Genomic DNA, 15399 nt, shown 5'->3' with positions numbered 1-15399 from the left:
TGAGTGATTCCATAGATTCATAGGTTTTGTGTGTGTGTGTGTGTGTGTGTGTACATGATGATAGCATTAATGAGAGGAACTCTCTGTATGAAACATTCCCTCCACCAATGAATATTGACAACTCCTTTGTAATAGTATTAAAGATGTCTAGAGAGAGAGAGAGAGAGAGAGAGAGAGAGAGAGAGAGCTGTGATTTAATCAGTATAAGGAACGTTCAGTGTTGAGACTCTACCGACGCAGGTCAGTAATTTCCTAATTTAGAGTCTTGGAGACTTGCTCCAGGCCTTGAGAGTTTACAGTTAAGGTTAATGCACAATGACAGGGCTAAGAAATTCTGGGTATACTTCATGGAGTGACTGAAGCAATGAACTAGGACTCAGGATGCCTGGGTTCTACTTTGACTTCTGCCATTCACCAGTATTTGTGGGATTCTGCACATGTTGCTTAATTTCTCTAAGCCTTACTTTCTTCATCTGCACAAATCTGCATAAGCAGCTTTGCAGCATCTACCTCACAGGTTTGCTACATGGACCAAATGAGACAAAGTTGGTGGATAGCCCTGAGATGGGCAAGGCACTAGGTAAATGTGAAAGACTACACTGATGTCAATGACTGAACCCCTTCCCCTTCAGCCCTTCCAGCTGCTGCTTCCTTTAGTTGCTCTCTGAGGCTAATCAAGCTAGGATGATCTCTGTGCATTAGATTCTGCTAAAGCGCCTGCCTAGAGAGAGCAGCTGCTGAGAGCAATGAGGGTCAAGAGGTCCTCCAAGGCCCTGTGCTATTCCTCCACTGATGGAGATGCAAGTCATCTATAACTTCAGTAGGTAAGTCTTACAGAGTTGCCTGAGGCTCTGAGGGGTTGATTTACTGACTCAGTCACATAGTAGTATAGCGGAAGTATCACTCAATTGAGAGGCAGAGAGAGGGTCTAGATTTGAATCCCAATGTTGGGAAAATCTTTTAATCTCTATGGGACTCAGTTTCCCCTGTAAAATGAAGCTGTTGGATGGATGATCTTTGAGGTCCCTTTCACCTCTGAAGTTGGGATCTCTGGTGTCAGAGTCAAGATTTTAACCCATGTCTTCCTTAAACACACTCTAGGTCCAGTACACTTGCCTCTCTTCAGTCCAGTGATGTCAAATCAAATTTTAATATACACTGAGTTGCCATACCTTGTGAGAGACACTGATTGACTTTCTTTAGCCAGGATTTGCTTTTTCCTCTTGAAATTAAAAGTACAATTCCAAATGAGAAAAAAATCCCAGCTGGATTATAATTCCTTTTAGCAAGCATACCATAAAATATAGAATTGTCATTTTCCCTTGACATAACCAGTCATGGTTTTTCATTGGTCAAAATCCAGAATGTTCTTTTGTAAAAAGAAGTCTGGTAAAACATAACTGCAGGTCATTGGACCTGGTGCACTTGAGGGAGTGCAAAACAGCAGGCTACTTTCCATTTGAACAATGCAAGTAGAAAGAAATTGAAATTAGCCATTCACAGTAGGAGCAAGGCACTGCAGGGAGGGTAGGGAAGCATCCCACTGCCAAGCAATACCATGTCTGAGGTAATAAAGAAAAAGGGCTATTAGACCGGTGGACTCATTTTCTCATCAAAGTGTGTTATAAGCGTTTCTTCGAAACCCCATCATGTAGCACAGTGCCTGGCACAAAGTAAGTGTTTAAGTGATGCTTGTTGACTGACTGACCAATGAGCCAAGATGATGCCAAAAGACAGGGAACAGTGGGTATTTTGCCAGAACGTTTTCATCATAGAAGGATGGAATCATTTGATTTCAACAGATTTGTATGCAATAACTTTATTAGAGTCAAATAGATATCACAATACAGATTCATCCACCAAGTAGCCAGAAATTGGTTACAATTATTATATAAGATGCAACATGATTAAAATGCTTCGAACACTACAGACTAGACATTGATAATATGTCTTGGTAACACTCTTATGTAGGAATGTAGATACTCGCTTTTGCTAATCTTGTTTTGTTCTGGGTTTCCAATGATTTGGAACCGAGAGATGAAGATTGCCATATTCTTTATCATATACGAGGCAACAGGAGACTTTGTGAGTCATTCTTTTTGCAATGGAGAATAGCTCATCAAAAAAAAATGTTGCTACTGACATCTCTAATCTATTGATAATGCCCAAGCAAGAACTGCTCATTGGAGAAGTGTAGTGAAACTTGGGAATTTTTGACAGCTAGCTAGGTAGAACCATCATATTAAAGTATAGTTAGTCCGGGGAGTCATGAGTACTTTACAATATCACACACAGTCCAGGGAGACCTATTCTTAACCAGGGTTACTGACAATCTTCACCTCCATCAACCTATTGACAGAAACACTTCCTGAATTAAGGAATCACAGACTACTTGGTTCTTATCATCCATGACTCACATGAAAAAATTCACAAAAAAGTCAGTGCACATTACAATGGGCAAAAACTACTGAGTTTACAGAAAGGGTATACATATTGGTCAATTACAGCACATACTCTCAAGTGCCCCTTAGTTGGGAACATATCTTTATTACAATGCTTTAAGAACTCGATTAGAACCAGAGAGCCAAATTCACAAAATACACACAACAGGCAGTCGATTTCCTTAAATATACAATTAGTAGAGTCAGGGTGCAATTGGGAAGTTTCCATAAACACAGTTCAAACATTCAGTTTGGGAGAAAATGCCAATTCATGCACTAAATTTTATCATCAAAGGAAACCAAAAGGTACAGTTATCTAAAATAACTTACAAAAATTCACAGACCGGCAGTGTTGTAAACTTAGTAGTAATATAGCATGCATTTTGTGGTTCACACCAAGTCATCACTTAGAAATCAGATTAAAATTTTGTTTCCCATTGAAGTGGATAAGAAAACTTGATACTATTTTATGTTCCAAATATGACAGACTCAAGACTTTGGGCTACAAAATACTTCTACTACCTTGGTACACATACAAAACTACTGTAAAATTGTCTGTACATATAAGAAGACACCGTCCAATTAGCCACCAATGTTAAATAGTAGATCATCTCAACTAGTCTCAAAGTACCATTTATCACAACCTAGGGCCTTCCTTGTTTAATGAGAGCTGCAGAGCTCTGATTTGCATTAAACACTTTCTATATTAATATTTGATTCTAGCTCTTAATAAAAAGAAAATCCTCGTGCCATTGAATTGTATCATGGTAAACGGTCTCCATAAGAAATCAGACTCTGCTGTATTAAATCTGATTGGCAAAGGAAGTGGGGCCACTAGGCTGCTGACCAAATTCCTCAGCAGGTTGCCCCAGATTTGCTGACTGGTTATACCCACCACTTGGCCCATAGCTGTCTCGGTTGTATCCACCGTGGCCATAGCTGCTGGACTGCTTCTCCATCGGGTCTGAGAGATGCCTCTGGCCTGAAGAATGCCATCCAGTCTCCTTGAAGACAAACCAAATGTTGCCTGCCCAGAGAACAAAATTCAAGAAGCCAAAGACCTGAAAGAGAAGGAGAATATCATATTACTGGGATGCCTTTCACGATTGAAAGCCCAGAGTTTCCACCTGGAGAGATGATGTAGTACAATGGTGAATCCTCTGGATCTGGGGTCAGAGAACCTGGGGTCAAATACTGGCTCTGTCACTTCCTTCCTGTGGGACCCTGAGCAATCCACTTTTACTTCTCTGGGCCTCAGTTTCTTCTTCTGTAAAGATGAGGTGGTTGGATTAGACTATTCTCTAAGGCCACTTCCCAACTATAAATATGTGATACAATCTGGTACATACCCAAAGAGAAAAGCAAGGGAGGAGAAACTATGTAAAAATTGGTCTCTTCAACACAAAATGACATATCAAAGAATCATGCATACTCGCTTTTTGTAGACTCCAAATATCACTAAATCTACCTCAAAAATAACTTCAGCTCATAACAGTATAGTGTTGGAAGGGACCCCAGCGATCATTTGATCCAGTTGGCTCCTTTTACAGATGAGGAAATTGAGATCAATTGGCTCCCCAGAGTCATTCAGCTTGTTAGAGACAGAGCTGGGATTAGAACCTAGGGCTCTGGCCCATAGCGACATGGCCTTTTCACACTACCTTTAATCACAGGAATTTAATTTTGGCATCATTATTTTAATTTTGGCATCTGCTCATTATTATCCATCTGCTCTCATTACAATTTATTTTCTGTTTGCTGTTGGTTCCCTGAACATGGATACTGGATCTTCCGTCTCTCTGTCTTTGCGTAGACAGACTGACTCATGATTGAGATGCTGTCATCCTTCCTCTGCTTCCACCTCCTGGAAGCCTTCAAGGCTGAGCTCCAATTCCACCTCTTTTAGAAGACTTTCCTGATCCACTGGGAACATTTTCTAATCTTTCCAGTAGAATGGCAGCTCCTTGAGGTCAGGGATTGCCCCTCTGCTTTCTTTATATCTTCAGAGTCTAGCTCTGTGCTTGGCACACAGTAAGTGCTTAATAATTTCTTGTTGATTAAGTGATTGATACTTTCCAATCTTTCTCTACCAGGTTTATTATTATCATTATTGCTTTGGCCAGGACCTATGATTTCATTGGTGTAACGAACTGAAGTCCCTCTACCAATGTAGGGAGACCACTGTTCTACAATTAATAGTGTTGGAAAGTTGTCTGTATGCATTGAGGAATGAGAGCTTCTTTGTGTGTGTGAGATCTGGCTCTCTGTTCATTATGTCAGGCTGCCTGTTATCCTAATACCATCAAAAGTACCTCTCTCTTTCTGTGTCTCTTTATCTCTCTGTCTCTGTCTCTCTCTGTCTGCCTGTCTCTCTCTCCCTCTCTCCCTTTCCCTCTCTCTCTCTCCAATAATAATACAGTTATTATGGCCCAATTTTTATCCAGCTTAGAATCAAAGCGTTTTTAGGCAGTGGGCTGAACCCCTTCCTTGGTGAATAAGGTTCAGGTTTCCTAAGGGCATGAAATGGTTTACAAGGAAACTACCATGAATATGTGAGATTGAGATGGAAGCTCCTGTTTTTCCCAGGAGGGTGTTGATGATTTAGAAGGCAGGTGCCACTTCTCTCCAGCCCTAGTCATGTGTTCAGTGTTCTGCTGGGTCCAACAAACTGTTTTCTAAATTAGGTTGAAAACAAACATCTCATTTCCCATTCTTTTTTCAGTATGTGAAGAGTTACTTCATGAGTAAGGCACAGGGAAATAGGAACATGGTTAGCATAAACACCTTCTTTTGAAGCTTATTGGATCCATCTATCACTTCTCATTCCCCTACCCAAACAGATTTCTAGGAGGACATATAAAAGAAACAGAAAGTGATGGGGATGGACATTTGGCCCTTAGAAAAAACTCACGTGGCCACCATCCTCATCCAGGACTTTATGACCTTTTGTCTGGCCCATTGCAGTAACCTGCTAATTGGCTACTTTACCCCCAGACTCTCCCTTCTCCCGTACATCCATCACTCAGCTGCCAAATTGCTATTCTTAAAACTCAGAAGCAATCTGGTCATTTTCCCTGCTCGATAGTCTCAGTTGTAACTTATTATCCCTGGGATAAAATGTAAACCTCTCTGACATTTAAAGCTACTCACAATCTTCACTGACCCCTATATTTCTACACTGATTTCACTTGTCTCCTCATGTACTCTACATTCCAGCCAAACTGGGCCAATCTGTTGTACCCTGTACGTGATATTAATGCTATCTCCTACCCACAAGCTTCTGCAAAGCTGACCTATCCCCCCTATGCCTGGAATGCTCTCCCTCCTCACCACCACTTCTAGGAATCCCTAGCTCCCTTCAGGGTTCAGTCCAGTGCTACTTCCTATAGGAAGCCTTTCTTGACCAGCCCCAGTCTAGTTTTCAGTGTTTTAAGTTCTGAAATAATTACTTTGCATGCACTTATTCATTTCCCTCCCATTAGAGTGTAAACTCTTTGAGGACAAGTTTTCTCTCTCTCTCTCTCTGTCTCTCTCTCTCTCTCTGTCTCTCTCTCTCTCTCTCTCTCTCTTTCTTTCTTTCTTTCTTTCTTTTGTCTGTCTCAGTGCCCATGGTATCTAGCACTGTGCTTTGTACAAAACACCATTTAATAAATAGATGTTGAATTAAATTGACCTATTCAATATCACCTATCAAAATGAAAAAAAATATGGCACAGTGATTTAGCTTCTGGATATTGGTTGGGTTATTCATATCATTTGTATGTATCCAACCAACTAATAAACATTTATTAAGAACTAATTTTGGGCAAGATGCTGTTCTAGGTGCTGAGGATGACTCAGTAGTAGGTTGACATTCTGAAGAATTCTGGATTTGATGTCAAGTGACCTGAGTTTGAATCCTGGTTCTGATGCTTCCACCATATACATCAAGATCTCTCTGAGTCTCAGTTTCCCCTGTCTTTATACTCTCCCTTTCCCAAGGTTATTATAGAGGAAAGAAGTACCCTTAAAGTACTACATAAATGTCACTTGCTATTATTATTGTAGTCTCTTTGCTCTCCAGAGGACACTCTAGTATGCCTTAAACAATCAGTCACTTAAATTGTAAGCATTTATTAACCACCCAAGACATGACGTGTGCAGCACTGAGCTGGGCGTGGAACTACTGATACAAAGAGCAATTTCTACTACAAAGGACTTTACATTTTAATGGGGAAGACACCAAATGCAATTAATTAACCAAAATAACTGGCAACTGCTACATTTCCCGTCAACACAAGGGAAATTATTTTAAAAAGAATGGGAAAAATGACTCAAGGATGCTCATTTGGGCATATTGAGGTTATTGGGATAAAAGGTACTTGGTTGTTTTTCTTTCTATAAAGAGATCTCTGGCTCTCTTGTTTCCTACTCCCCCAAACAAGCAATTCATTCACCCTACCCAGTATAATAGAACAGACTAACAAGGATTATTGTAGGTTACTCCCACTTTTATGTACTGCCTGTAAGACAGCTTCAGCATCTAGGTGGTGTAGTGGATAGCCAGCTCTAATCTGGGCTTGGAATTAGGAAGACTTGTCTTTTTGAGTTCAAATCTGGCCTCAGACACATACTAGCTGTATGACCCTGGGCAAATCAATTAACCCCATTTGCTTCAGTTTCCTCGTCTGTAAAATCAGCTGGAGAATTAAATGGCAAACCACTTCAGTGCCTTTGCCAAGAAAACTCCAAATGGGGTTAGGTCACGAAGAGTCAAATACAACTGAAATGATTGAATAACAACAACAAAACCAACAGTTACATATCTGACATTTCCTAAATCCCTAAGCTTTTCCTTATTTTGTGTGGTGTGTGTGTGTGTGTGTGTGTGTGTGTGTGTGTGTGTGTATCCAAACTTTACCTAGAATCTGGTCATTTAAGCAGAAATTTCTGATAGCTGTATCTTACTGTCCTATGATTATTCTAACTACTAATAGTAAAATATAAGTTCTTTGAGCCTAGGGTTTGTTTCTTCTCTGTATCCCTAGTGGTTAGCACATTGACAGGGGTGGGAACCTGTGGCCCTCTAGGTCCTCAGGGGTGGCCCTTTGACTGAATCCAAACTTCACAGGACAAATCCCCTTCATAAAAGGATTTGTTCTGTAAAACTTGGACTCGGTCAAAAGGCTGCACCCAAGGACCTAGAAGGCCACATGTGACCTCCAGGCTGCAGGTTCCTCACTCCTGGCCTCCCCCATAGTAGGGGCTTAATAAATGCTTGTTGATTGATACGACTTCAAAGTTTGCAAGAAAGTTTTACACATATTTCATTTGATACAACACCTTGTAAGGTAGGCTCTATTTTGATCCTCATTTGACAGAGGAGGAAATTGAGGCACAGAGATTAACTGCCTTGATCAAGGCTACACAATTAATAAGTGCCTGCAGTAGGACTTGAAATGAAGTCTTCCAGACGGTCAGTCTACCTCCGTATCCATGATGTTATGCTGACTGCTACTTCACATATGCCAGCGAACAAGAGTTAAAAAGAAGGTAAGTCAAAAACACGAGGTATTTGTTCTACAGGCTACGTATTGGGTGTCTGAGGTCAGGTGGAAAAAGCATTGGGCTAGACGTTCTAAGATTTGGGTTCTAGTTCAGGTTTTACTGTTGTTGTGGTTAATCAGTCAGTTACTGCCCATTTCCTCATCTGTAACAGGGATAACAACACCACATCTACTCAATTCACAGCCTGATGTAAAAACGACTGATGTAAAAGCATTTTCTACAGGGAAACAATGATTAGTCAGTCAGTTAGTTAATACAGATTTATTAAGCACTGAGCTATATGATGAGGATACAAAAAAAGCCAAAAACATGGTTCCTGCCTTCAAGGGGCTCATAGTCCAATGGAGAAGCTCATTGTCTAATTAGTATATTACCTGAATAAACCAGCTGAGTAAGGAGCACGTACGTCCTTCTCTACAGATCTCATGATTAGTTTACTGGCCCTTTACTACGTGGCTGTGGAGAATGGATTTGCTTCTCTTCTCTCCCCCTCTCCCCCCACCCCACACCGCCCAGATCTCCCATTTGGAACTATAACTAGAAATTTTGGCCTTTGGGGAAAGTAGAAAGAATAACAGCTATTAGCTAACATTGAAATAGAATTTCAATATTTGCAAAGTGTTTTGCATATACTATCTCATTTGATCCTTACACAATTCTGGGAGACTGAGGCTATTCTTCCCATCATTTTACCAATGAGGTAACTGAGGCTGAGAGAGGGTAAGTGATTTCCCCAGGGTCATGTGTCTAATAAGTCTGTGAGCTGGGATTTGAATTCAGGTCTTTCTGATTTCAGGTTCAACATTCTATCCGCCATACCAAGAGATGTAATCAGATTAGATGTAATCAGACCTCCTATTAGGAGACGGAGCTCTTCCTAGAATCACTCTGGGCAAGTAGCATCAATTGTGCTCTCACATGAAATTAGAATTTTATGATATGAAAATAATACAGCAAGTGAAGAATACCAAAAGCTAAAATTTCTATAGCACTTTAAAATTTACAAAGTGCTTTTACACTATCTTATTTGATCCTCACAACAACCTTGGGGTATAGATACTATTCTTATCTCCATTTTACAGATGAGGAAACTGAGGCTGTGAGGTTAAGTGATTTGCCCAGGATCCCACATCTGGTAAGTGTTTGAAGCAGGATTAAAACTCAGGTCTTCTTGACTCTACAATGTTGAAGGAATGAATGTTTTATATTTTTCTGCCCTCTAAATTCTGATACCCTACTGAGCTCCATTTGCCCTACCCTGGGTATGGGTCTCTCCCAATTCTCACATGTTATGGATTCATTAGAGATATCAGAAGTGGATTTTCAAAGGACTCTGTTGAAGGCCATAGCTTTTCTTGTTTATTGAAAGATTCCTGTGTATATGTGTTTTTAAATAGCCAAATAAATTTTAAAATTCTCCATGATGACTTCTAAGAGAAAAAGATCCAACACTTTATTTTGCCTTTCATAGATTTCAAGGCTTGGATGCCACGGGCATCTTTACACACTGTGCATTAGAGCAATCCGTAAGCAAGGCAATGACTTTTTAATGGCCCCCTTGAAGCTATTGTCCACAGGTGTGGTCAGGGATAAATGAAAATGATTGTCAACCCTAATACATAATTTATCTCCATAGCGACTATCTCCCAGAGACAGCATTTGCAGTCAAATCACTGAAAACTGTTTTGGAACTTTTTTCCTTCTTCAATGCATCCCCAGATGGAATTCTAGAATGCTGTAGGAACATAACCTTGAAGCAATGATAATTATTTTTAGGGGCTGTTCAAGAAGGTTGTTCCAGAAATCCTGCTGAACTTTTGTAGCTTTGCTATACTGCAGACTGCATTTTGGACTCTACAACCAGGGAGGACCCAAGACAGGTCTCTTCTCCTCCAGCCTCTGGCCGCTCCTGGCCCTGATCTTGGTGTCAAAGCCACCTGGTCTCCAAGTCTGGACCAGGTTCAGGGCCTAGGCACAGGCCTCTTCTTCCTTTCTTTGCCATCCTTGCTTATCACCACCAGGAAACTTGGCCACTAGGCTCAGACAAGGGTCAGAAGGCAGCCTCTCCCAGTCTCTACCCAGGATGAAAAACAAAAACAAACCAGTAAACAATTATGGATCTGAGCTCCCTCTCCTAATTGGAGGTCTGATTACATATCAGTTCCTCTCACACACTCTTCTAGACTTAACTAGCTTACTCTCTGTGCCCTGTTTATGACATTCTATCTCCCCTCTGTCTTTTGCATAGACTGTTCTCCATGGCTGGAATGCACCTCATCTTCACTTCTATCTTCTGAAATCCCAATTTCCTTTCAAATTTCTTCATAACCTGACCCCCCCCCCAAGACCTTTCCAATATTCTTACACTTTGGCCACCCCTAAATCCCCGTGGACTCTTTGTTTCTCAAACAAAACCCTCCACCTCCCAACTCTGGACATTTTTACTGGAATACTCTCCCTCTTCCTCCTTGATTGCTGGCTTCCCTGGCTTCCTTTAAATCACGCCTAAAATCCTGCACTCTGCAGGAAGCCTTTCCCAATCTCTCTTAATTCTAGTTAGGTGCAGCTAGGTGATACCGTGGACAGAGTGCCAGGCCTGGAGTCAGGAAGACCTGAGTTCAAATTCAGCCTCAGATACTTACGAGCTGCACAAGTCACTTAATCCTGTTTGCCTCAGTTTCCTCATCTGTAAAATAACTTGGAGAAGGAAATGGCAAATGACTTTAGTATCTTTGCCAAGAAAACCCTAAACGGGGGTCACAAAGAATTGGGCATGACTGAAACAGCTGAACAATAATTTAATTCTAGTATCTTCCCTCTGTTAATTATTTTCAATTTATTCCATCTATAGCTTGTTTGTACAGTTAGTTGCATGTTGACTCCCCCATTAGACTGAACTCCTTGGGAATAGGGACTGTCTTTGATCCTTCTTTGACTCTCCAGTGCTTAACACAGTACCTGGCAAACACTTGGCACTTAATAAATGTTAATAAATGTTTATTGACTGACTTAAGTGCTGCCTCTGACAATAAGCTCTTCTCTCCCTACCACTCCTAGAGTCGCACCCTCTGAAATCACTTTGTATTTATCTGTTCTGTATTTTGTACTGGCATCTGTGTACATGCTGATTCCCCCCAATAGATTGTAAGCTCCTTGAGGGAAGGGATTGCTTTTGTTTTTGTCTCCAGAGTCTAACATAGTAACTAACTACTTCATAAATACTTCCTAAATTGGATCAGATTGCTCTCACAGATTATGTCAGGGGTGGGGAATCTGCAGCCTTGAGGCCACATGTGGCCCTCTGGATCCTCAAGTGCGGCCCTTTGACTGAATCCAAACTCCAAACAAATCCTGATTTGTTCTGCAAAGTTTGGATTCGTTCAAATGACTTCGCTTGAGGACCTAGAGGACCACATGAGACCTCGAGGCTGCAGGTTCCCCACCTCTGGTTATGTCTTCTATAGATATGATTTATTCTTACAACTAACACAAAGTTCGTTAGAAACTGAAATTTGGAAACTCAAATGTTGACTTTATGTTCCTGTTAAATTCATGATATTCTTAGTCTGAGAATCATTGTTTGTTGCTTCTATTTGACCATAGTATCCTAACCGGAACTCATAGCTTCGCTCTCTAGTCTCCCTGGATTGCATAGGACTTAGTATAGTGGGAAAAGTACTGGACTTGCAGTTGATTGCCTTGGGTTGAAATACCAATTCCAAGAGTTGTGAAACCTTGAGCACATCACTTCCTCTTTCTCTGCCTCAGTTTCCTCATTTGTAAAACAAAGGGGTTTTATTATCTCACCTTTAGTTCCCTTCTAGCTCTAAAGTCCTATAATTTTATTCAATGACTACTTTTCCAAGTAAATCTTGCAATTATCATAAGCAGGAAAAAAAGGTTAAAAATTATTATAACTCTACTTACGTGTATGTGTGTGTTTTTAAATATTCCATGTATTCTTTTCAGCACCCCAGCAGGTCTGAGTACTTTTCTCTAGGCAATCAATTGGGTAGGTTCTAAATAAGTATGGTTTAAACACTATTTTGTTCAAAGCCAATTTCTATTCCTTCCAATATTTCTTTCAACTTCTGCCAGCCATGGACCTCAGCATTCACATTTTATATCCAGTTCTGGGAGAAAATTTAGGCTTGATTCTCATCCAAGCAGTTGCTAATACCTGCTGGGTTCTTATTAAGGACTCCATAATTGGATATATTAAAGTCCTCAGACTCTGACCATGTGAAACTGGAAAGTCCACAGATTAATCTTCTTCGTGGAATGAAATGTCAGCTTTCTGATTGACCTAATATTGGAAACAGACTTTCTGAAAGTTTTTGGAGATGGTGGCAGTTCTTGATTGGATGCAAACAAAGAACTCCAGGTCATGCATATAAGGAAATGTACTTACCACAGAAGTATTTAAACTCGACATAACGGGGCTGTGGACAGCCATGCACTTGTTGGACTGTTGTTTACAAGCCGACATCAGTAACAAAACTTCTTTTGGGTCTGTTGCCACCTTGACATCAGACAGTCCTTTTGCCCAAGCCGATGAACCAACCAGCCACAGAAAGGAGAAGACTACCGTGACGATAAAGTCCTATAAAATCATAGGAGGACAAAAGTGGTTTAAAGGGAAAAGGGAAAAGTTATTTAAGCAAACATGTCTTGGTCCACAGAGTAAGACCTTAATAAATGCTTGTTGACCTACAGCAGTTACTATGTGCAGAAAGCACTGAATACTTTCCTTGAGGAGAATGTAAATTGATTGAGTTCATGTTTTCCACACATAACTATGGTTGCCAAACGGAATTACAAAGCATGGTGGTTGTCTGGGTGGGAGCCTTGATTTGGGTAAATCCTGTCAATTTTCATAGATTAACTCTAATAGTGTTACATATCATAGTTTGGCAGATGTGTTTAGCTATGTCAGAGTTTTGGTGCCCTTCCAAATTTCTGAAAGAAATATTCAAAAGAGCTAAGTACAGTACTTAAAGATTAATGGGAGGAAAATCAAACTATATAGGATGATGGGGATTTTTTTTCACCCACTCTACTGAACCAAGTGGGTCTTTGCTACAACTAGCTTTGCCAAAAGAGAGTTTCCATTTTTTCCCCCAGGAGAGCCAGAGGGAATGCTGACTTCTTTTTATTACTTATGAACTTTTAACAAATAGAGGGAGACTGGCTAGGAAGAATTTAAGTGGGATGGCTGAGGTTTGAGTTTTCTTCTCAGTGCTGAGTGGGACTACCGAAACTGTGCTGTATTTAATGTTGCACCATGTTCTTCCAACTTCCTAAATCGATTTCAGATTGACTGCACCTTCATTTGGCACTATTTAGTCCAGTCAACAAGTATTTAGTAAGTGTTTCTTATGTGCCAAGTACTGTGCTAAGTGCAAAGAATACAAATTCAAGGAGAAAGAAGAGAAAACAAAACATCTGTCCAAGTTTAGACATTTCTTCATTCTTGATCAAAAGCAGAATTTTGAAGGTTCAAATATCCTGAAAAAAAATCTGTGTCTGTGACAAGAAGATTTGAAGATGAACAAATACATATTCCCAAAGACTCCACGACCATAAAACATAATAAAACATAGAGATGAAACAATATTTCGAAGAGTCAATTAACATGAATCTAAGATGCAGAGATGAATCAGAAGCATTTCATTTTAGGCTTAGAGAGTTTAAACAAGGAGATCCAGTCATCCCTTTCATTAAATTCACATTTGAAAGTACATCCTTATGTTCCTGGCACCATGCTAGAGATGGGGATTCAAACAAAAAAGGGAAAACAGTCCCTGACCTTCAGAAGCTTACGTGGTACTGGAGAGAAACAAATACATAGAGAAGTCAATCATATGCGTCTGTAAGGGGCCTTCGAACTGCCAGGCACTGTATACTGGGATACAAAAACAAAAATGATACAGTCCCTGCCCTTAAGGAGCTTATATTCTATTATATATGTTTATATCTAAGATAGATATATTAATGGAATGAACAGAATGCCAACCTTGGAGTCCTGAAGATCTAAGTTTGAATCCTACCTCCCACACTTACTAGTTATGTGATCCTGGGTAAATTGCATAATCTCACTCAATCTCAGTTTCCTTAACTTCAAAATAAGGATAGTAATAACATCTGCTTTGGTGTTAGTATCAAGTGAGATGACATATGAAAACCTTATGAAACTGTAAAGGACTCAATAAATGTAGCTATTACAATGATAGTAAGAATAACAATTATAAAATAATGGGAGGAGCAAAGCTTTAACAGCTGGGGGTACCAGGAAAGTCCTCCTATAATGAGTAGCATTTGAACTAAGCCTGGAAGGTACTTAGGAGTATCAAGAAATGGAAGTGAAGGACAGCATTCCAGACACGAGGGAACCATTGGTGCAAAGACATGGAGATGGAATGCCATGTGTGGAGAACATCCAGTAGACTAGTTTGTAACTAGTGAATCTAGGCAAGTTATTTAAATCCCCTGGGTTTCTGATTTTTGATCTGCCAAACCCATGGGGATGAAGTGTCAATTCATAGCTTGGCTTCTTTGTTACTGTTGAGTTACAAATGTATGTAATTCTGTTCAGGCAGTGCCTTGATCTCATCCTAGGGCAGCTCTAGATGCCTGGAACCTGTTCTTTCCATTTTTTATTCTGAAGTTTTTATTTTCTTGATTTCAAGCCCCAACTCAGGTGCCACATCCTTCAGAATCTCCCCCGGCTTTCCAGTTCAAGCTCAGAGAAGAGTGATAAAATCAACACTACAATTTTTGGAAAGGTTCACTAATCAATTGCTCAGTGCCTTCAATCACCATCCCTGTGACTTCTGTGTTCAAAATATTTCTCCTTACCCATCACCCCCATATAGGTTGCCTTTCCTTACTAAAATGTAGACTCCTTGAGGGCAGAGATGTTTTTACTTGCTTGAATGAACTTGAGCCATTTCTCCAATCTGAATTTCTTTCTCTAGACACGTTCCTAATTACCATCATCCTCCACAAAACGTGAAGCAGTTACAACCTTCCATAGTATATTCATTGTGTCGCTTAGTACAATGCCTGCCACATTGTTGTTGTTGTTAAATCATTTTTCAGTCATGTCTAACTCTTCATGACCTCACTTTGGGTTCTTGTGGCAATGATACTGGAGTGGTTTGTCATGTCCTTCTCTAGCTCATTTTACAGACAAGCAAACTGAGGCAAATGGGGTGAAGCGACTTGCCTAGGGTCACACATTTGTCTGAGACCAGATTTTAACTTAGGAAGATGAGTCTTCCTGATTCCAGGCTCCAGGATTCTATGCACTATTCCATTTAGTTGCCCTGATACACAGTAATCACTTAATGAATGCTATCCCTTTCCTTCCTTCCTTCCTTCCTTCCTTCCTTCCTTCCTTCCTTCCTTC

The 15399-nt window shown here is 40.3% G+C and overlaps 1 protein-coding gene across 1 annotated transcript in view; it reads right to left on the bottom strand.

The window, feature by feature from the left end:
• Positions 1–1863: 1863 nt before the first annotated feature.
• The window catches only part of SYNPR (synaptoporin), a 186569-nt gene continuing 173033 nt past the window's right edge, over positions 1864–15399 (bottom strand). The window contains exons 4-5 of the mRNA XM_027864024.1: positions 12400–12591; positions 1864–3502 (exon numbers count right to left, since the gene is read on the bottom strand). Of these exons, the coding sequence (XP_027719825.1) occupies positions 3245–3502; positions 12400–12591 (450 nt within the window). The 3' untranslated portion in view covers positions 1864–3244. The remainder of the gene's footprint in view (positions 3503–12399; positions 12592–15399) is intronic.

The sequence above is a fragment of the Vombatus ursinus genome, unplaced genomic scaffold, assembly GCF_900497805.2.
Source record: "Vombatus ursinus unplaced genomic scaffold, bare-nosed wombat genome assembly UNPS02014773.1, whole genome shotgun sequence".
In the NCBI taxonomy this organism is placed as follows: Eukaryota; Metazoa; Chordata; class Mammalia; order Diprotodontia; family Vombatidae; genus Vombatus; species Vombatus ursinus.
The sequence above is the reverse complement of the archived record's forward strand: the minus strand, read 5'-3'. Positions and strand labels throughout refer to the sequence as shown.